General features: G+C 41.1%; 2 protein-coding genes across 4 annotated transcripts in view; both read left to right on the top strand.

Moving 5' to 3' along the window:
* Positions 1–3,990, top strand: part of tent4b (terminal nucleotidyltransferase 4B) — a 40,612-nt gene extending 36,622 nt beyond the window's left edge. The window contains exon 12 of the mRNA XM_030081193.1: positions 1,518–3,990. Coding sequence (XP_029937053.1) covers positions 1,518–1,676 — 159 coding nt within the window. The 3' untranslated portion in view covers positions 1,677–3,990. The remainder of the gene's footprint in view (positions 1–1,517) is intronic.
* A 219-nt stretch (positions 3,991–4,209) lies between these two features.
* adcy7 (adenylate cyclase 7) overlaps positions 4,210–23,419 on the top strand; it is a 124,028-nt gene continuing 104,818 nt past the window's right edge. For 2 of the 3 annotated variants that reach the window (XM_030078620.1, XM_030078626.1), the window contains exon 1: positions 4,222–4,331. The gene's annotated coding sequence lies outside the window, so the exon portion shown is untranslated. Of the gene's footprint in view, positions 4,332–23,419 lie in introns of all 3 variants that reach the window. The other variant, XM_030078613.1, reaches the window with a different exon arrangement.

Below are 23,419 nucleotides of genomic sequence, written 5' to 3' on the forward strand. Positions count from 1 at the left end.
TTTGTGGTATAATGTTGGCAGTATGACCAGCACTTCAGGGTATGTCATGCCATGTTGGTCATACTAACTAAACGGTACCAAAACACAGTACGGCTTATCAACACAAAAAGTGATTTAGTGTAGAGTTAATGGTCGGGCGTATTTGGTTAGGAAATCATTCAGTGTGCAGACAGACTTCCATTTTTGACAACTAAAATAGATGATCAAAGTCTTGAATTAAATCAGTGCTAAAGTAAATGTAACCCACAAATCCAATCCAAATCAGATTACTGTATAATCATTAGTGCTTTGACACTTGGATGTTATTTTTACAGACTTCATAGATAGATCTTACAAAATTTTATTTGATTTTGATTTGATTTGAAAGTTTTATTTTGAACAACAAAAAAAAGAGGAAAAAAACAATAGACAATGAAAAGTTTGTTCAATAAGGAGTGGGAAGAAGTTGAAACTTATCTAATCCCACCCCTTCTCCCTGCACAAATGATCAACAAATCTATCCTGCTTCCTTAGAAATACTGCTATGAATAGCCATAATAATAATAATAAATGAAAATACTAATACTACTCCTGCCACTACTACCACCAGCAACAGCAACAACAACAACAACAATAATAATAATGGTAATAATGATGATGATAAAGATGATAATAATAATAATAAACATAAGTTATAATAAATATACACCAATTCATCCATCTACATTCATAGAAATGGACAAAGAAAAAAGGACCTAACAATAACAAAACACAACAGAGAAGAAAAGAACCAACTAATAATGAACAGAAATAAGTATAGAAACGGTAATTAAAGAAATAATTAATCAATACAGTATCCTGTGCACACCTAGTGACTGTCACACCCCCACTTCATCCCTTCACAATTGTGTCTAAAAAGTGATTAAAAAATGTTTGAAAAGAATGGAAAATAGAGCACTTTTAAACTTCAGTTTTTGTCTTGGAAAGCATTCTGCCATTGTAAAATTAAATTGCAGACATTTTTATGTTGTCTGGATAAAGTAAGCAAAATCTCAATTGAATTTTTAAGTCCATTTTGAAATCGGCCTTAATATGGATGGACACTGGTTATCTAAAGCACCCAGGTGGTTGCCTCAGTCATAGTGTGAAGCCGCCTTTACTGTTTGCATTCTTATACTCACTTTTACTTACCTTTGTATACTTACTCAGTACTTATACCTAATTGCTTAATTATAGTTGCCTACTTACCTAGTATACTTTATTACATTTTATTTACTTACTCTTACTCTCTCATGACTGCTTGCAGTCTCATCTGACAACAATTTATATTTTGTGATATTTTTGTCAAAAACAATCTATAATTGGCCCTAAAACATCACATTGATCATCATGTTGTCCCATAGGTACCAGCCTACATTGTGATGAGCATCCCAATAAAATCCCCAAAGTGATAAATAAATTAAGGGCTTTAAAAGCAAAACTGAATTTGAGAATTTGTATGAACTCTGATCCTATATGCGTGTGTGCTGTTCCCCCAGGCCAGGACGTCTCGTTCCCACCACAAGAGCGGCCACCACGGGCAGCAGAACTCCTCCTCCAGCACCAAAGGTCATCAGAGCCACAAGCCACATCACCAGGGCAACAGCAAGAAGAGGAAAAATCAGCGGGACTCCACGCAAGAGGACCTCTGCAGATAGGGGCCAGCTCACCGCCCCCCGTCCTTGTCTACTACTGACTGACTGACTGACTGTCCTACTTCTGCTGCCAGACTCCAGCCTGTGGAGGTTGTTAGTAGTATTCAGCATCTTTATTGGTCTCTCTCTCAAGCTTTTTTTGGGGGGACGAGCAACGTTTTATAGCAGAAAAATGAACAAAAAAAGAAATATTATAGGAAAGTTCTTGGACCTGAACTGAAATCATGAAGGATTAACTCAATTGCTTCACAGTGGCTTCTTTTATGGAGTCCTTTTCCCCACAACCAGCACCGACACAATATGCCTCTTGCGCCTCCAGGTGTACAGGAGGAGACAGGACAGGTGTCTGGGATCTACTGTGGAGCAGTCCCTGGAACTGCTGGATGTACTTTTCAGTGAGGAAGATAAAATGATTAACAAAAAAAAAATAAATAAAAAAAGAAAGAAAATAAAGAAAAGAAGAAAAAGAGGCAAATGACTAAAAATGTACAAAAACCTTATGTTGGGGAAAAAAACATGTACACAGATTTTTAAAGATGGTAAAACTAAAAATGCAATCGTGAGAGTTGGGACATAACTTATGCATGAGATTTCTTTTTGTTGATGGGTGGTCTGTTTTTGTTATGTCTGAACAAATTATACAAAGATTTGTACAAAAAAGACAAACAAGCAAAAACTCTTTAAAAAAAAAATACAAGTAAGAGGAAATTGTTTCATATTACCTTTTTACAAGATATACCAATTCAAGACATGTAGGCGTACACATTTTTTACCCCCCTGGTTTTTGGCAAAGCCAAGAGCTGGCCTGGGTCCCATTGCCAACATAAATCATCAGCATCTGTTTCTTACTCCTGATTGCTCTCTGTGAGTGTGTTACAGTGTTAGCATTTAGCCATTAGTGAGCTAATGCACACGCACAGCCCTATAGATGACTGGATGGAGCCTGATGTTTTCACACAGCTCGATAGCACAGCCACACACAGTTTAGAGGCTTTAAGACTACAGGTTTAAATTAGTAAGGGGTGATAATGGTTTTATTGAAAAATCCTACACTTGAAAAAAAAAAAAAAGAAAGTGTTAACGATCCAACGGTGGGTGGTAATCTATTCCCTTGGTAATTTACCTACTATAAAATCATTTGTATTTGTTAAATGTATTTATTTTTTTATTAATTATATGGATATAGTATGGATATGATACGTATTATTAACATTAGAGCCCGTATGCTTGAGTCCTGCATTTGAGATAGGATAAGTTGAGATATTTGGGGGGGGGGGTTAAGAGTGGGTGGGGGGTATGGTTCATCAGGTGAGATACAATGTCACAGTAATGTTATTTCATTGCCTTTTCTTTCAGTGATAGTGACCAAGTTACTTTGAAAAATTGAGACCATTTTACAAGTCATATGGTGGAGAAAAAAATGTGTTTTATTACGTGGCTGGTCTACTTACTTTAAAAGGGAGCTGTATCTTTTTCCTTTTTTTGTCTTTTTTTTTTTTTTTTTTTTTTTTTTTTAAATACATCAGCAACAAACACTTCTTTGGTTATGTCAACCCCCCACTCTCATTGCTGTACAACAACTAACCTGTAGATGGGGCCATCGCTCCAGTCTGAGTCCTCACAAGAGTTTGCGCTTGTATACTGCATTTGGATACTTGGATGGTTAATTTACGCGTTACTTCCGTGATAAAAATGGTTTTATATAGTGTCACAGTTGAATGAGCAGCTCCACATAGACAACATGTGCTTGCTTCAGAGGGTAACACAACAAAGCACACCACAACCACCTGGTCGTCTCACCCCCCCCAAACGTCCCACGGTAAATACATTTGGCCAGCAATAACTACCACCTTACTGTACCTACTTGTCAGACATTAACTGTCACTGTACTGGACAAATACCAGACTACTACAATTATATTCACCACCACAATCATCACAGTGACCACCGCCATACTCAAGGCACTAAAGTGAAAGACGGCATAGCTACTCATTCCTCGGCAAGTGTGCTTTTCTTTTACTTTTTGTTGAGTCGATGCGCTATTGGTGTTGAAAATGAGCAAGTGATGGTGGTACCCACACTCACCCCTTCCTCCTCCGCAATACAGTTACGGTTTAAATGCAGTATATAAGTGCTGGCCTGGAGGTGGATGGACAGAGAGGAAAGGTGAAATCTGTCAGCAGTGCCATCTGAATGTCCTTCGATCATCTTCTCACCTCACTGCGGGAATACTTCAAAACCCACCTGTACTCATCTGAATTGTTGTTTCTCTGCAGCTATTACAGTTCATGCAATAAACAAACACAGTACAATTAAACCACGTGTCGAGACCTGTTCGTGACATCGGAGTCTGTATGTTTTTGTTTGTTTGTTTGTTTTTCTTCTCTTCCCATTAAAGATATCGATGTGTCTGCCCTGTACAGTCCGCCATGTGAATACAGGTGTGCATTACACGGTGTGTCTCGGTATGCGAGTGCGCGCGCGTGTGCGTGAGAGAGAGCGAGGGGGAGCGCGAGGCACACAGGGGAGGGGCGTTCGTGTAGTAGCGCGCAGACGGAGACTTGGGGAGCAGTGCCGGGGACTACAAAGCACACTTGATCAAACTGCATCTCAAGTTCATACATGTCTCTTTGCTCAAGATGAATTTGACTCTGTAAGGTAAGAAACCATCTTGTTTGCTTAAAAAAAAAAAAAAACGACTGTATGTTGGTGAAACGATGTAGCTAACTCGAAAATCGAGAACCTGTCGGTTGGGGGTTTCAACGGCAGACGAAAGATAGCAGTTAGACGGTTTGAAGACCGAGCTGTGAGTTGAACCACTGAGGACGGCTTTCGGTTTGACGCTAGCTTCCGAGTTGGGTTGAAACGTGTACAGAAATGTAGGTGTTGCAGGCTTTAAAATTTAAAAGTGGCGACTTTTCTGGGGACTTCCTTTGTATTCCGCATTTTCACCTGGCTGCGTATTTCTCAATCACCCAGGTTCTTGATGTTCAGCCTGGTTGCTGGATTTCTGCTCACTGAGTCATCTGAAATTGAGCTTTCACTAATATGGACAGTTTCCGTTCATGTGCGTTTTGAAGTCGTTAAACCTGTGGCATCCCACCGAGGACCCGGTGACGATTTTTTTCTGTAATTTTTACTTAAATTCACCAACTTAAATGAAAAGATGGCCAAACCGTTGCTAGTTGGTCTAATCATGAGGCAGATCGACCAACAGTACAAGTAATCAGTTCTGCTTTAATTTTTTTAAATACAATTTTCTCATAAATATGTATGGGCTCACATGATTTAGATTCGTGTCTGCATAAAGAAACATACCACAGTCATGGTTTAACTGAACTAATGTAGCAATAGACATGTGACCCATAATCTCACCGAGGATGATTTTACATTGCAAAGAAAGCTCTCCGAGTCGAGAAGTCCAGCTTGTGTTGTCATTTGTCAGTGACCTGGTTTTCTTCCATCTAAGGCTGATCCAAAATATCTTCCAGGGCAGGAAATCTTTGTTTTTACAAGTAATGCAACGGAGCTGCTCTGTAAGATGTTGACTTGAAAGAGATATCTGTTGATACCTCTTCCTAGAACATTATCTGCCTCTCGGCGTATCGCTCATCTGCAGATTTAGCCCCTATACCCTTAAACAATTTGCAGTTACCGATGAATTCCGTCTAATCCCGAGGAAAAAAATAAGACATCTAGCATTTAATTTTGAGGCAGTGTTGTCCCTAGCGAGTTTTCCTTCTGTGTAACACTTAAATGCAAAAGTGTCAGGTGCCCTGAGTTTTGAATTATGGTAGATTCCTATTTCCCTCTGCTCTCACATTGTTGGTGGTACTTCAAGTCTTTGTCTTAATGCTGGCAAATTCTCAGTTGTGTATCAGTGCTTCCATCTTAGTCAGGTTCAAACTTGTGTCTCCCATTCTGTGAGGCTTGAGATTCAAAAATTGGATTCCAAAATTGAGATATCCATGCTCTGAACTCCATGCTCTTTAGTTATTGAAATTGTTGACCACTGAAGGTCTGGTACCTGTTGTTTTAAAGGCATAGGGATGTCACAAGAATTGACACTTCAGTACCAAGTCGGTGCTAAAATTCTGAAAATGATACCAGTACTATTGTTTTTGGTATGTGCAGTATGGATGCAACTTGACTCCTCACTCTATACCTCATTGATCTTTCTCTAATGTAGCTTTGGCTTGTATGTTTAAATACTAAACAATTTTAAGTTGCAGTCATGCTTTCAGTCTTATAAATCAGAATGAGAGCTCATAATCATACCGTTGTATTTGTTGTTACAGCAGGACATTGCATGCAAGTCCTTTTAATTTGAAATTAACATTTTGTTAGGCTGCTTTATTTTCCACTTGAAGGATACAGGCTGATGCTGACCTCGTAATTAAGTGTCTTAAATGTAGCCTATATCTTTAAATATTTGAAACAGAGTTTCTGTTAACTTGTTATTTTACAAGTAGTTTTGGGGCTCAAAAAATCTTAGCTGTTGTTGGAAAAGATGAAGGGAAGTCCAGAGGTTCTTCTTTTTGACAACAAGGGATTGTGTAGCTGTTCATGTTTTCTTGTGAAAACAATGTGGTACAGTGTATTTCTCCAGTAGAAAAATACAAGTGTGATTCTACTGAAAGTATTTGCTCAGGTGTAATAGCTCTTTTTGTTTGTACAGTAAACTGACCTCACTTACTGAGGTTCTCAAATAATGGAAGTTCAAAATATGTGCAAACACTGGGGTTGGGTAATAAATACATTCTTTGCTGTACAATGCAGTGCAGATAGATTTGCCCTCATGTTGCTGTCGACACTGAGCGTGCATGGAGTGTCCGTCTGCAATAAGATGTCAGCAGTGGCCTGTGTGTTGTGTGTCATTTGGATGATTACATCACTAATCCCTTTGTCATTCTGGCCCAGTAAAGGGAGGTAGCTTATGTGCCTGCAAACAAGTGGTTTTCTATGGCTTTAACAGGACTACAGGCCTTATCTAGTCAGCATCAAAAAAAGTTAAGTCAGTGTATTTATAAAGAAAGCATTACAATACAGGCTTGTCAAATGCATATAGATAACAAGTGAGAGCAAACATAACATCAGTGTTATTATAGAAGTCTGGTGCCTGAGCAACATTAGACATTAGAGAACACAGATAGACGCTCAGGCCAAGTGCTTAATAATGGATCATCGGATCAATACAGTGCTGTGCTGCTTTGGTTCACCCATAGAAAGCGCTGCAATCTAAATAACAACACATACACTGGCATTTGTCATTTGTGTCCAATTATCTATTGTGCTGTTGTGACGTCTTCCATTCTGACACGATGGGAAGCCTGTTGTGATTGTGCATGTGATTAGATTGATTTTACAGCGTGGTGCATCCAGACAGGGACCATCTGTTGCGAGTAGCACAACATAGAAACGCACACGCACAAAAGGACGGATCTGTGCTGTCTGGAGTCGTGCCAAGGTTCTCCATCCTCATTGCTGTTTTGTGTTGAGTTTCTTAATAACCAGTGGTGAAGTTGTTTTGTTTTGCTTTTTCCTGTGTCATGCAACCTCAGCTGACCTTGTGGCATGATGCAGTGGGTAACATCCATCGACATCAGTGGATCCTTCAGGGGGTCATTAAAGGGTTCAAAAACAATCAGAAATCCACACAGATTTCTTCAAGTCTTAGACTATTTATTGGATTATTTCACCACAGACATGATTTGGCTACTGCCCTCATGAGAAAATAGTTTTATGATGATGGGTAGATTTACCTGTATGCTTTGATAAATGTATCTGCAGTAGAAACAAATGTATTTCTAAAGTATGGCCAATCTAACAACAAAAGATGTCTCTGGTGGGACAAAATGACATGTAGTTGGTGTTTGTGGCCAGTTTATCTATTTGGACAGGTTTGACATGTTAAAGGCTGATTTTAACTGATGAGCCGGTGTAAAATGGGGAAGGTTTGGTTTCACTTTTCTTGTGTTTTGTTGAAGCAGTTGTGGCAGACAAAACCCTCAGACAAATCTGTCACAGTTTAGACTGTTCAAACTTTTCCAGTGGGACTTAAGTGAGTGCTGCTGGGTTGTGTGGCTGACCTAACCGCACACACATGCCCCACATTCACAACAGAACCACTTTGTCTATTTGTACTTCACAGTGAAGGATATATGGGGAACCTCTACAGGAAGTGTGAACATGACTACAGGTTTTCTTTAGAACAATTATTGACACACACCCGTTCATCTGCTCTCAGTATCTGCCCTGCTCTCTACCAAAACATCCTCTTATCTTTTCAGCTAGTAAGGAGTTTGGAGGGTTTTTTTTAACACACATCGTGAGGTTTTATCAAATCAAATCAAATATATTAACAAAGCACATTTTAGAGGACAAGTCACAAAACACTTTTAATTTGCTAGTTTTGCTACACAATTACAATCTAAATGTCTTGATTCATAAAACAAAGTAAGTTTTAAAATGGAGTATTTCATGAAGCAGAAACCCCGCTGCCTGAGGAAGAGCTGTAGCTTGGAACGACTTGCCTGTGTAGTCTCCACATAGCCAATTATTTGTGGTCCCTGCCTTTACATTTGACAAATTTGTGTTCTATTTGTGCAAATGTAATAGCCTATACTGTACTTATGCATTCAAGTGGTGTCCCATCTCTCTTTTTTATGATCATGGAATAACTTCTCATATGCCTGTCACAAGATCATCAGTTAGCATGGCTTTAAGACATGAATGAACACAACCAAGTAACTGTAATCTGACAATGTATTCAAACTAGTCTTAATCAATAGAGAAAGGTGGCACTCTAAAAATCAAGAAGTGGAGAGCCACCTTTCTCTGTTGATTTAGACTTATTTTGTGCTTTAGGCTGTGCATCCAGTCCCAAGCACACTTGCCTCCTGTTTGTTTGAATATTCAAAATATCAGGGAATTCATATTTGTTGTTTCTTTCTCATCCTGCGTCTTGCACTGTCAAAGCATAAAAACATTTTTGCAAATAACTGTTCATTTTGGCACATTTAAGAACCAGATGGGACATGGTTTCCTGCATAACGACAGACCCAGTGAGCACCAGAAAGTTTAGACAATCATAGGAAAGTATTTGAAAGTCAATCCAGTGGATTCATTTGTGATTCAAAAAAATATTGACCTCCACCAAGTATGTTAAAACAAATGATAAGCATAATTTGCAAGCACATTATTGTCATTATGGTGCTTATGATAGAGGGTCAGTGCAGGCCTGCTGTACTTCTCTCTGCCACTTAAGACTTCCTTCCTCTCTCTGCCTCAGGGGAGCACTACCTCTTCTCCAATCACACACACACACACACACACACACACACACACACACACACAATAATCTGATCTGACATTTTTAGTTGTTGTTCAGTGCTTTTTTACACACCTCTTGCTGCTCACAATACCAATTTCACCTATCATTCATCTTTTTCCTATCTCCCTCATCCTCACTCTCTCTCATCTTTCATCCTCAGTCTTTCTCATATCCACTGAATGAGGTTGGCGCTCCCCTCGTCTCAATGTCAGGCTTGAAATGAGAACCTTTCTCTGGGTGGACAGTGTACTAATCCCTGAACACACACTGGAGACTAATCGGACTCATTAACTCTGACTCTGTGGCTTCTAGCCAGAGCTCAGCACTAATCCTCCTTCAGCCTGGTCTCCACCATGTAAATGCACTCTCACTTTCTTTCATCTCTCTTTGTGTTGCTTTTTTGTCTTTGCTGTTGTACATTTAGGAGGATATCAAATGCAGCAAGAGCAGATGATTTTGGGCATTAAAAAAAACATTAACATAGAAAAATGTTGTGATGTTTAATTTATGTTATTGATCAAGTGATCCACCTTTGGCCTTGAATAAGAAGTCAGATTTATTTGTAATACCATCCATCCATCCATCCATTTTCCGCTATTTATCCGGGACCGGGTTGTGGTGGCAGCAGGCTGAGGAGGTCAACCCAGATAGTCTTTTCCTGGGCCACATCCACCAGCTCCTCCTGGGGGATCCCAAGGCATTCCTAGTCCAGCCAGGAGACATAGTCCCCCCTGCATGTCCTTGGTCTGATCCAGGGCCTCTTCCCGGGCAGACGTGCCCGGAACACTTCCACTGGGAGGCGGCCAAGAAGCATCCTGACTAGATGCCCAAACCACCTCAACTGGCGCCTTTCAATGCAGAAGAGCAGAAGCTCTACCCCGAGCTCCTCACTCTATCCCTAAGGGTGCGCCCGGCCACTCTGCGGAGGAAACCCATTTCCGCCGCTTGTATCTGTGACCTCATTGTTTCGGTCACTACCCAGAGCTCGTAACCATAGGTGAGGATTGGAACAAAGATCGCCTCACCTTCTGGCTCTGTTCCTCTTTCACCGTGATGGTCCGGTACAGCGACTGCATAAGTGCTGTCAGTGCCCTGATCCACCTGTCGATCTCCTGCTCCACTCTACCCTCACTTGTGAACAAGACCCCGAGATACTTAAACTCCTCCACTTGAAGCAGTACTTCGCTTCCCACTCGGAGAGGGCAAACCACCTTTTTCCGGCAGAGAGCCATGGCCTTGGACATAAGGTTCTGATTCTCATGCCAACCGCTTTGCACTCAGTTGCAAACCAGCCCAGTGACTGCTGAAGGTCACAGCCTGATGAGGCCAGCAGGACCACATCATCTGCAAAAAGCAGGGATGCAATCCTGTGGTCACCAAACTGGACACCCTCCATTCCCCGACTGTACCTTGAAATCCTGTCCATGAAGATCATCAACAGAATTTGAGACAAGGGACAGTAGGGGTGTAACGATACACAAAAATCATGGTTCGGTCGTACCTTGGTTTTGAGGTCTCGATTCGGTACATTTTCGATACAGTATGGGAACTTTATTGTAAAATTGTATAAAATATAGAAAAAAAAATAGAATACTGCTGCCAAGTGCTGGTAGTAAGTTTTCCCAATAAATATTCTCATTATAAACAAAATCTATATAAAATGTTTTCCAATAAATAAAATATTCTCAAATGAACAAAATATATACAAAATATATATTCATAAAAACTCAGATGGCAGTTGTTATAGCTTTGGCCCGATCTGAACTGCTAGGGAGAGGCTGATTGAATGCCGTAGTCAGCTGTGTTTGCACTAGGGTGTTTTTTTTTTCTTGTACCAGAGATATTTACACTCGGATGACGCCGTTTCAAATGAAATGGCATGTTTTTCATTTTGCCATGAACGTACCTGATCTCAGCTGATCAATGTTGGCACACTGCCTTCGTTTTATCCACTTGTTTTTGTCCATTGCAATATTTGACCAGGAAGCTGATCTGTTCCCAAATAGGAGATTTTAACGACATGGGACAGTCTTCAAGCTCTAGTTTCTTGCTAGTGCCGGTTTCGGTAGCATTAGCCGTAGCCATGACATAAGTGCTCAGGCTTCAGGTCATGCTTCAGGTGTAGCTTATTGTGCTTCTTCTTCAAGCGACTAGACGCTTCCATGGCGTACTGCTGCCCTCTACTGTTTTGCACGTGTAGCTGCAGGTGGATGTGGGTAAATGAAAACAAAACTTATGTTCCGCCACCTATTATACTTGTGTGGTAACTCACCCCCACTGCATGTCTCTGTACCGAACTGAACACCCTGTACTGAAAATTTTCAATACGAATACATACTGTTACACCCCTAAGGGGCAGCCGTGGCAGAGTCCAGCACCCACCAGGAACAAGCTTGACCTAGTGCCAAGAACGCTGTACAGTACCAACCTTACATGATATGATTGCTGTCATCAGGTTAAACCCTTTGTAAAACATGAAAGAACATACAGAGAATGAATGCCACAGAACTGTTCTTTTATTATCCAACTTAGTTTTATTATCCAACTTAGTTGCAAAATGTCAGCCAAATGGCTGACATTTTGTAACTTACCGTATTGACCCGCATAAAAGACGACCCTGATTTTAAGACGACCCCTCTTTTTCAAGACCCTTTTTTGGAAAAATACTTTTTATAGACAAAATCTTATTTGAATAAAAAAGCCACTGGCCGGCATCAGGTGGGCTGCCCGCAGCACCGGTTGGCATCAGGCGGCCGGTGCTGGCTTTGCAAGGTCAAGGTTGCTTGAGACCGTGCGCCTCCCTCATGATTTTGTCAATAACTGTAGGCCTACTTTGCACCGAAAACAAGCGCTCCCTTACAAGGGATCTCCTATGGAAGCAATAATAGCTTACCAGCACGGCAGCGCCCTGCATGCATCCGCATCACGTGGTGGTATCGGTGGTAGTATCGGTGCATTAACGGGCGTACTCACCGATTCCGATATGACCAAATAAGGCTATATTGGGCACTTCCCGATACAAGTATCGGTATCGGTACCATCCCTACAGAGCACCACCCACAGGATCCCCCTGTAAGCCTTCTCCAAATCCACAAAGCACATGCAGACTGGATAGTCAAACTCCCATCCCAGGGAGGTTGAGCAGTATGATACCTCAATAATTGGCACACACTCTCTGGTCCCCTTTTTTAAAAATGGGAACCACCACCCCCCTCTGCCACACCTGGGCACTGTCCCCAATCTCCACGCAACATTGAAGAGATGTGTTAACCATGACAGCCCAACAACATCCAGGGCCCTTAGTACTTTGGGGCAGATCTCGTCCACCCCCAATAAGTTTCCCAACCACCTCAGCGACCTCTGCCAGGGAAATAGGTGAGACCCCCCACAACTCCTCGGGCCCTGCCTCCTCCTCGGAAGGCATGTCAGTAGGGTTTAGGAGCTCCTGGAAGTGCTCTTTCCACCTTCCAACTACCTCCTCAGTCAAGGTCAGAACCTCCTCATCCCTGCTGAGAACAGCCTGGATGAGGCCCTGCCTGCCCGTCCTGAGTCGCCTGACTGTTTGCCAGAACCTCTTTGAGGCCAGTCAAAAGTCCTTCTCCATGGCCTCCCCAAACTCCTCCCATACCCACATTTTTGCCTCCATGACCGCCGCCGCAGCCCTTACGTCCCAGTACGTCTTACCTGATTCTGGAGTCGCCCTTGCTTCTTCAACTTGCACCCATGACAGTGACAAGCACCCATGACCATATGACCACAGCTCCAAGCTGCCGCTTCGACAATGGAGGTTTTGAATAGGGTCCGTTCAGACTCCACGTCGCCAACCTTTGGATCCGAGAACAGCTCCCCTCGAGGTGTGAGTTAAAGACCTTCTCGATAGAGTCCTCTGCCAGACATTCCCAGTTCACCCTCACTACCCACTTGGGTTTACCAGGTCTGTCCGGCAGCCTCCCCTGCCATTTGATCCAGCGCACTACCAGATGGTGATTGATTGACAGCTCGGCTCCTTTCTTCACCCGAGGGTCTAGAAGATATGGCCGTAGGTCTGATGACACGACTACAAAGTTGATCATCGACCACTGGCCTAAGGAGCTCTGGTACCAAGTACACTTAGCCTCCTTATGCTTGAATATGGTGTTCATTAAGGACAATCCACAGCTCACCCAGAGGTCCAACAACAAAGCACCACTCGGGTTCAGATCAGGCAGGCCATTCCTCCCGGTCATCCCCCTCCAAGTTTCCCTGTCATTGCCAACGTGAGCGTTGAAGTTGCCCAGCAAAACCACAGAGTCTCCGGATGGTGCCTTCGCTAGGACACCTTCCAGTGCTTCTAGGAAGGCTGGGTACCCCAGACTGCTATTCGGTGCGTATGCCGTCACAACAGTCATAGATTTGCCCCGTGTTACCGAAGGCGCAGGGAGGCAACCCTGTTGTCCACAGAGACAAACTCCCAACACAGTGGTGCTCAGTTTGGGGCTGACAAGTAGCCTCACCCCTCGGGCAACTTTGGAGAAGGAGAGAGTTCTGCCCCCATCCAGGAGTTTGGTTCCAGAGCCAATGCTAGGTGTAGAAGTGAGCCCGACTATATCTAGTCGGTAACGCTCCACCTCCCACACCAGCTTTGGCTCCTTCCCCCTCAGAGAGGTTCCATGTTCAAGCCAGTTTCTGCACCATAGGTCCAGTCCATGGGGGCCCCCACCCCAACCTGCCACCCGTGTGGCATCGCACCTGGCCCCATTTGTAACATATATTTGTAATATACAAAGTGATTTTAACAAAGCAGTGTCATCACAAATGTTCTCCAAAACACCAGAGCATAAACAGAAGAGAGGAGAAACACTGGTCATCTGATCACCCACAATGGTTCAGCTATGACACAAACTCTCTGCATTGAATGCCTTAAGCATGCTTGTGTGATCTATTTAAAGTGAATCACTTGGTCCCTACTTCAGTGGTTCCCACAGTGGGTGCCGTCACAGCACACCAGGGTGCCGTGACAGTTGTCCAGGGGTACCAGAGAATCTGTTTGTCTCACATAATTTTCTTCTCCCTTAATAAGCTTTACCTTTATATAAACTTTGTTATTGCATGTACAATGGAGTTCATAAGTGAATGAAACAGAGATATTGCTCAGATTTTAAAATATTAAATTAACATTAGCCTTACTGAATGCATTGCAGAGGTTTTTCAGCTTGCATTAAGTACAACATATGTGTTACTATAGGGCAGGCAACAGTCATTGTTTCTGCTTATTGTCAGTAGCATCAGCCTGTAGTTTGAGCTGAAAATGAACTCACAAAACTACTAATGGACCCCACAGTCAAACTGAAATATGGTGAACTGTATTTTTGGATAGGTTTTGGCTGCTTGTGGGACAAAAGTATCCATCCTTATCGGAGAGTGTCACCAAGGTGCTTTTACCCTTCCCGACCTCCTACTTATTTCAAGAACAAGACATGAACATGAGTGTCAGTGGAACAAGGACTGGGAGTTGTGCCATCTGTCTCCCCCCATGTGTCCTGCTGATGTGCCAAACATGTTATGTTTTGTCTTTTTCTTCATTTCCCTAATGCTGTTTAAACTGGCCATTCTGTTGTGATTATTATTAAGTTCATATTTCTTAAAGTTGTCAGTCACCTGTTTGACTCTAATGTAAGATAATAACAATTTAAAATGAGGGCTGGAATTATTTTCAGCCTTAACAAAGAGCCTACTTATTATTCACATTATTTTATTCATCAGTATTTTTTTAGTTTTGTAGTTTAGTTTTTATAGGCTTATTCTGCTACTCTACTAGTAATGTTTTTACATTACAAGTCAATGCCTACTAGACTCTGCATGTAAGGTCAGTGTGTAGGGTGGAGATGACCTTATTTTTCTAGTCCTGCTTTCACTCTCAGGATTTCCCTCTATATTGTTTTGTGGAAGCATAGGAAGCCCCCTCCAACCCCCACCTGGAAAAATGAGAGACATGAGGCGAACACCATTTGGTAATGAGAGTTCTCTCAAGTATCAAGGTTAAAAGGTTGCTGTCGTTGACGTCATCAAATCAGCAGTAAACTCACTCTCACTGTTCAGCTTCTGAGAGGGAATCCATGACCATCTATGAATTGATGTTTTGTTTTGCTGAATTTGCATGTTTTTATTTCATCATCTGGGAGCTGCCCAGTACCAACACAGCCTTCTTGATCAAGTCAAACAATCCTGAAGTAGATTAGATTACATTATATTACTTTATTGTCATTGTACAGAACATACAATGAAAATCAGTTGCATTCATGACCGGACTCTTATTACAAAATAAATAAATGGAAAAGTAAGAATAAATAAATGCATTCATCCATCACTCATACTCTCATCTACACAGTAGACAGACCTTACACTCATCATGCCAACGTATGCAGTTAAAAAAATGAATAAAATAAAGAGCTCATAAATTTTTGCACATTTTGTTGTGATGTGTTCCGGGGGTTTGTTTTCAGTTCAGAGTTCATTTAGGGATGCTAACCGGTGGCTGTTTGACCGGTTGTTGACCGTTTGAACTTTAACCGAATAATCTTGTCGGTTAAAAAGAAGTTGAGTCAGCCTGGAATGTGTGTGCGTTTGTTCACTTCGAACAGAATTATGATGCTTTAAGTGGGCTGGTACGCACCGGTACAGAGTACCAGCACTTCTCAGTTTTAGCCTGTAGCGTAGCCTGTAGTTTTTACAGCGTACTGGGATTTCTCGTGAGCTCATAGAACCGTCTTGTTCTATTTCTTTCCTTGCGATTTGGCTATACTACATTACCCAGTGTGCACGCCACACACCTAAGGAGGTCTTGCGAGTCGAGTGTGCCAGAAAGCATAGAAAGGGAGTGAAGAAAAAGAGATCTCGCGGACGTTGAATGTAAACATCAGAGCGAGTAAACCACTGACAGTGTGATTTACCGGTTGGTTTGGGATGGTTTAGTGACCTAATGTTATTACAAATGTTGGCGTTTTGTTATGATAGAAACAAACACAGGAGTATGTTATTTAACCCGGTGATGTCGGCACTAGGGATGCGCATTTAGATTAATTTTATAACCGAGTAACCTAGCCTGGGCCTACTCGAGTACCCGAGTAATTAGGTTAAATGGGGACACATAAAATCGTTCATATACAGCGCATCAATATACCCCTGTTTAATCGAGGAGAAAACTTTTTTCACAGTCATCGTTATCTTGGTGGTAGACTACTTTCATGTTTTATCCATGTACCAGTAGGCTAAATAAAATAGGCTAAACATGTATAAATGCTCCCTGGTGTGCGTGGTTGAATCCATTTATTAAATAAATCGGTCTCAACCAGTGTTCACGAAGCTGACGGAATAAGCAGTCTTCGGTGTGGATGCGCATAGCTAAGTAGGTACCCTCTCTCTGAAAATTGAAAATGTATATCTATCTAGATGTTAGACTAAATTATTTATTTGCTAGCTCAATCATGTTGTTACTATAGAATATCCGCTGGAATTTTTTTTTTTTCATGGACCGATAGTTATAGCCTACTTCTGCCGACTTCTCAGTCATTTTTAATCTAACAGGTGCCGTGACAGCGACACAGCTGATCTTTATCTACAACCAACTTATATTAACAGTTATATTTAAGTACAGGCTACTGCTTTCCAGTGTCAGCACCACAACAAACATCTGTCTTTTCATAAACTCACCGGCCGATGTTTTATTTCAGCTGGGGCTGCGTTACTCCAATTTAACGTCAGCTCCGATTAATGTGGCTAAGCAGCAAAAGTAACAGTAAGCAGTCACATTAAGGCTGAACAGAGTTATATAATTTCAACCCCACCTTTCGGGGGCTTTTGCTAATTACCTTTTCAGGCTATTATAAATTTACCTCTGAAATAAAGACCACAGTTTTCTCAGATGTGTCGATTTATTAAATGTTCATTTCAATGTACAGATGCAAACAAATTGACAAATTAATTAAATCAATGGTCTTGGCAACTCATAAAGACTAAACAAATTAATAACGATTAATAGGCTGATTAATAACTGATTACATTAGCACATTAATAACAAGAAAAAAGTTATAGCCGCACATCTCCGTGGAAAATCTTACAGGTAGCCTACTGTCCGTGGTGCTGACTCCGCATTTCATTCTCTATTATAGCCTAGAAATTAAAGCTCCATAAAATTCACGGAGGATCTTGTTCAGCTCTTCTTTCCTTACAGGTGAGAAATCAGCTGTTTGCCCGGTGTTTGTCAGGTAGTCTTGTAGACATTTGACGGCTCAAGACGTTGACCGGCCGTACCGGCTTCATTTCCTGACCTCTCCAGCTGATCCAGCTCTTCACTCGTCACTCTCGTGTATCTCTCCTTTTTCTCTTCTGTCTTGTCTTCCTCGCTCAGCCGTTTATCCAAACTTAGGTCGCAAAACAAATCAAAATTGACAACCAAACGGTCCATTATGCAGGCGAACAAAGCTGACAGCGGCTTTTGATGCGGGTTTCAGTGAAACGTTTTGCGTTGCCATGGAAACCACACAGACTCAGGAAATAGCTAATATTGCGGGAGGAGTAATATATTCAGTGATGAGGTTTTTTTTTTTCATTTAAGCACGGCTAGCCGTACTCAATTGCTCATTTGAGCACATTCTAAACGTCTGATTGACCAATCAGATTGCTCGGTCGGATCTACCTGTTGTATAAATGTAGTTTGATCCTAAGCTGGACTGGGCACTTTTGTATGCCGCGGATAACCGAGTAGTAATTTGTAACCGAGTAGCAAATTCTCCCCTCGGATAGTCGGGTACCCGGTTAACCCCGCCCATCCCTTGTCGGCACCGACAGGATTCGGCATGCCTACTTTACGTAACGATTTCTCTGTGACCGCTTATGATATTCAGAAACTTTAAAAAATGTCTGAAACTGTTGTTTGTTGCGGTTAATCTTTTAAGGTTTACAGACAATCAAATAATATTCTCGTGTTCTGATGGACCTGTAGCGTTTCTTGGAGGGTAACAGTTCACAATCACAGTCAACAAATTGCACCGATTGCACCTATGAGAATGTTAAAATAATATTAGAGAAGATCTACAGAATGACGGTCTGAGTTAAACACACCACACCGTTGCTGAGTTCATACATAATTCAGGTGTGAAGCTCAGATAAATAGCCTATGCCTCGTGCTTTATTGGTTAAAGAAAAAGTACATCTAATTTTTTTCCCCAGATATGCAAATGGAAGCACTCTGTGAGTGAAGTATTTCTCTTTCTTTCCATCTCTGGTGTTATCCCTGTCTCCTGCCAGTGTGGCGAGCCTTCAAAAAAGTCAACAGCCTGCTCAAATTAACGTGTGCAATTACTTATTATTTCAATGTGTGTTATGCGGGTTTACTTGAGCCATCCTAAATGGGGGATAAAGGGATGGTAAACTAAAATATGTAATGTTTCATTAATTGATTTTTTTAATTTTATGATTATTTTAATCACTGGGTGGAGAAAGCCTTTTGGTATAGAGGAAGGCCTATCTTTCTTCTGAGTGAAATGGGCAGTTCTCTTTCAAACATTAGTTTCGCTGTCTGACCAGACTGCCTAGTGTGACTCACTCATGTTTTCAGAGAACCGGGATTAATTTGTCAACATAAAGTTTTGCTATGCAGGGATTTAAAGCTACTTCCTACAATCAGAACACAACCTTAGTTTTTAATCATCCCGCCCCCGTTTAACTGACTCTTCAGCAGCACCTGTTATCCTCTGGCTCATCAAATGGTAATGAGTAACAGTAAATGTTTGCTTGTTGGCAAGGCACACTGATTTTGTGCTGTTCTTGCATCTATATTCATTTTACAGATTTTTTTTTTTAAACCAATCTAGCATTATATCAGTGGAGCTAGCAGCTAGAAAAGCACTTTAATATGGAGCTTAGTGATGGCGTCAAACTTCTCACATTTACAACTTCTTTTCAAATATATTGCGAGGAAAAGTATCTCATCCAGTGTTTATAATGCTAAACATTCCCTAACAACCATGTAGTGTAATCACTGTCAAAGACCTAAAAGTCTTTTCTGGTTACTGTGGAAAATCATTGAACACTGAAAAACAAAAAGCAGCACAGCATTATGCTGTGTCACAGCATAATGCTGTGTCAAATCAGGTCACTTGACTGCGCACCGTCCACTTCCTCTAATTTGCTCTCAATAATATAAAAATTCCTGTCCACCTCTCTATTCTGTATATTATTGAGAAGATTTGTTCTTTTGCTGTAGTCACTGTCACTATAGTCTGTGGTTGCTCTAAAAGGGTCGGATTGTCTTTGTCAGCCTGTTGGGGTGCAGACATGTGTGCTGTTTAGATACTTTGGTGAACCTAGTGGTATAGTACACAATGCTTCTCTCTTTTTTTGCCTTTTCTGTTGGCTTTGCTTCCCTGTTCAAACACTGTTGCAAGCATACCCAGCATAAATGGAGAGATTTAAACCAGTGTTGACAATCTCATCTCCAAGGAAGCTTTTTAACTAGACAGGTGGTTTGCTGTCTGTATGACTACTTGATGTTGTCTTTAAGTGGGATCATAACTTAATAAAATTATGATCCTGTATTCTTGTGGTAACCATTTTTATTTTTTTAAAGTTATACCAAGCACATAAACTCAACTTTATAACAAATTGACATCTGCCATACTTCTGGGAGTAACATTTGAGTTACACTTTTGGTTCATTTAATGCGTGATTTTATATTTGTGATTTCAATTGCAATTTTGATATTCTCACAAAGTATCACCATACTTTCCTGATATGTTATTTCTTCCAAATTGCCCAGCCCTAGTTGATTTGATTAGTGGTCTCCAGCAGGCTGTATGTTCAGTTATCTGTCATCTGTTCTTCATTCCCCTTAGACCAGAGGCCTGTATCACGAAGCAAGCTCAGTTTTCCCTGGATTGCTCAGACCTATCTGGCTACACTAATTGAGATCATGGTGATCAGGGATAACCGGTATCACCACGCTGGTTATCAACTCGCTCATTTGATCCAGGTTTGCCTCATCAAGAGCCGTGAACACGCACGTATAAGAGGCGGGTTCCAACGCAGCAGACCAATCACAAACATGAGCGACAAGGAAAAACGCACAGCGTATTTCATGGCGGAGGAGCAGCGTATTATACTGGAAAAGTATGAGGAGGAAAAACAAAATTTACATACTAAATCGAACACCGTGGCTGCCACGAAGAGAAGGCAGAATGCTTGGCAACGAATTGCCGATTGCATAAATGTGCAAGTTATACGTCAATGACTCAAGTAGTCCACATCTGATGCAGAAACCTATGAAATCACTGCACTGCACAGATGTGTTGCGTGTATACAGGTATAGATGAATTCCTCCATGTGTAACCCCTCAGGGGTTAAAAGAATGTGGGTGCAAGTAAAAATTAAACATAAGAACATCACTGCATTTGGTAAGTTTGCCTTTTTATTATAGCCTGTTATTATAATCAAATTAAGCTATAAGCTGATGCCATAATTCAATCACGTCAGTACAGTTGATAGCCTGAATAAAATCAGATACTGAGCTGCATTAGAACTTAGCAGGAACAAAAGGCAAATGCTCTCTTGAATGAAGGGTACAAATGATCCTTTTTCACATTTGCATCAGCAACCTGTCAATTAGGCCCATTCTCTCACCCAGGAATAATTTGCCCCCCAAAAACATTTAGAGCTAATTAATTGTGCCATTTTAAATGTCCCTAAAATGTGAAACGCCTCTAAAAATACATTTAATTATCAAATTTCCTTGAATGATCTCTCATCTCGGTTTTACTCTCCTACAGACTGTCAGCTCTGTATAGCAGGCAGCTTTTAGCCAGGCTGAAGTGCTGTTTCACATTAGTATTACATCCTTTCTCTCATACAGATAGTCATCGGCAAAATCTAACAGGTTTGATCGGTCCAGGAAAACCCTTTGACGCCGTAATGCTCTCCTCACTATTTGGACTCCTTGTTCAATGGGATACTCAATGATTGGACAGGCTACGTTTTGGCAGACAGCTGATTGGCCAGGGGGCGGTGCTTTATGTAGGATTCAATCCTATCCTGAAAGCTAGCCTGCCCCGGAGCAGGCTAGGTTTCAGGACAGGTTCAGGATACGTTTCCTATCCCGATCAGAGGTGAACCAGCTTTGTGATACAGAAAATCCGGAGTTGAGCCTGAAGTTATCTTGCTAACGCCTTAATCCCACTTCGTGATACAGGCCTCAGGTCTCATCACATACTAATGAAATTGTGAGTGTAGGCTGGCACGTTTTGTTGTAACATCTGTGACACAAAATGCAAGATGGAGAGTGTTTACATGTATGATCATGTTCTGTCATCATGTCGAAGTCCATTTTTGGAGTTTGTTCTGTCCTGTTTATTCATCAATATTTTTTTTAGTTTTGTAGTTTAGTTTTTATAGGCTTATTCTACTACTCTACCAATTTATTTCATAATGTTTTTAGTTTTGTGTGAGTAAACACCTTTTTAATTATTAAAAATCAAATTATAATTGCAGGGATACATCAGTGTTTGCCAGCATGCTGTGGCTTATAAACAATTTTGCTTTATTTTTATGGTCTTTGAGGGTTATGTTTCCATGCATTTCAAATATTCTGACAATATTCCAGTTATGAAGATGGTTCACTTCTTGCCACTTGGTTTTACCTAGGACTGGCTCTGAGCCTGCATGTGGAATAATCTGATTGTAAAAACACTGATTGTCAGTATTTTGTTGTGCACTAGCTATTGACTAAAATTATAACCAGACTACTGAAATCATTTGGGGTGTTCTGTAGCAACATTTTCCATGGAGCACATGTGCTTCTTGATTTGAGAATTAACTGAGAAATATATTAATGTACATATTGCATCTTATCGTTTAATCTGTGGAGATCATTCAGCATTGAACATCCAGTCAGTCTTGATCAAATGTTGCTAATGTACCTCTCACTCAGGGAAGCTCTCGAGGGGCTGTAAGAAGCTGTGCTCTCTTGCCTCTGCTGTTTGGAGAGGTGCTGTTGAGACATGCTTTAGAGTGCTTCAGTCCTGTCATTAGAGAAATGGCTCCTCACCTCATCTTGTGTTTAATTGTTCCATTTCCTGGGCACCTAACCCACCCATGGTGCATCTGTGGAACCACTCATTACAACCTGACTCCAGTCGTTGGGTGATAAAATGTTTTTCGATGAAAACACACACAGACAGAGAAATTATTTATTTATTTCCACAAGAATGCATAGATAAATAATGCATTTATCTGAACAAGCTGTAGTGTATTGCAAAGTTTTGGGGCAACTGCCTGTGTGGTGACAGCACTCTTGGATATACAGTTACGTCCACAATATTTGGACAATAACAGAATATTCATAATTTTTGCCCTTGTACACCACCACAGTGGATTTGAAATGGAGTAATAAAGACATGATTTAAGTGCAGACTTTCAGCTTTCATTTTTATCGTGTTGAACAAAAATATGGCATTAACCTTTTAGAAATTACAGCCAGTTTTATGCATTGTCACCCCATTTTCAGAGGGTCAAAAGTAACTGACACTTGACTAAAGCAGTTTCTTGGCCAGGTGTGATCTTTATCCTAGTTATTCCATGACAAATGAAGAAAATAAAAGGTCTGGAATTCATTCCAAGTGTTTACATTTGCATTTGTTAACTGTTTATCAGATCCCTCAAGATGTGATCCAAAGAGGTGTCTATGCAGGGGAAAGAGGCCATCATTAGGCTCAAAAAGAAAAAAAAAATCTATCAGACAGATACCAACAGCTTTAGGAGTAGTCAAATCAACGGTTTGGTATATCCTAATGAAAGAAAAGAAGGAATGCACACCACAAGCTCAGCAACACCAAAAAGCCTGGAAGACCACAGGAGACATCTATAGTGGATGACTGAAGAATTCTTTACCTGGTGAAGAAAATCCCATTCACAACATCTAAGGAAGTCAAAAACACTTGAGGAGGTAGGTGTATCATTGTCGAAATCTACAGTGTAGAGTAGACTTTGCAAAAAAACATTCAAAAAAGTCCAATTCTGGAACAAGGTTCTTTGGACAGATGAAACAAAGATTAACTTGTACCACAATGATGGGAAGAGAAAAGTGCAGATAATTAAACAGCTCATGACCCAAAGCATAGCACATTGTCTGTCGAGCATGGCGGAGGCAGTGTTATGGCATGGGCATGTATGGCTGCCAGTGGAACTCGGTCACTAGTGTTTATTGATGATGTGACTGCTGATGGAAGTAGCAGGATGAATTCTGATGTTTATAAGGCAATACTATCTGCTCAGATTCAGCCAAATGCCGCAAAACTGATAGGACGGCGCTTCACAGTGTAGATGGACAACGACCCAAAACATGCTGTGAAAGCAACCCAAGAGTTACTGAAAGCAAAGAAGTGGA

This window comes from Myripristis murdjan, chromosome 3 (assembly GCF_902150065.1).
Source record: "Myripristis murdjan chromosome 3, fMyrMur1.1, whole genome shotgun sequence".
NCBI lineage: Eukaryota > Metazoa > Chordata > Actinopteri > Holocentriformes > Holocentridae > Myripristis > Myripristis murdjan.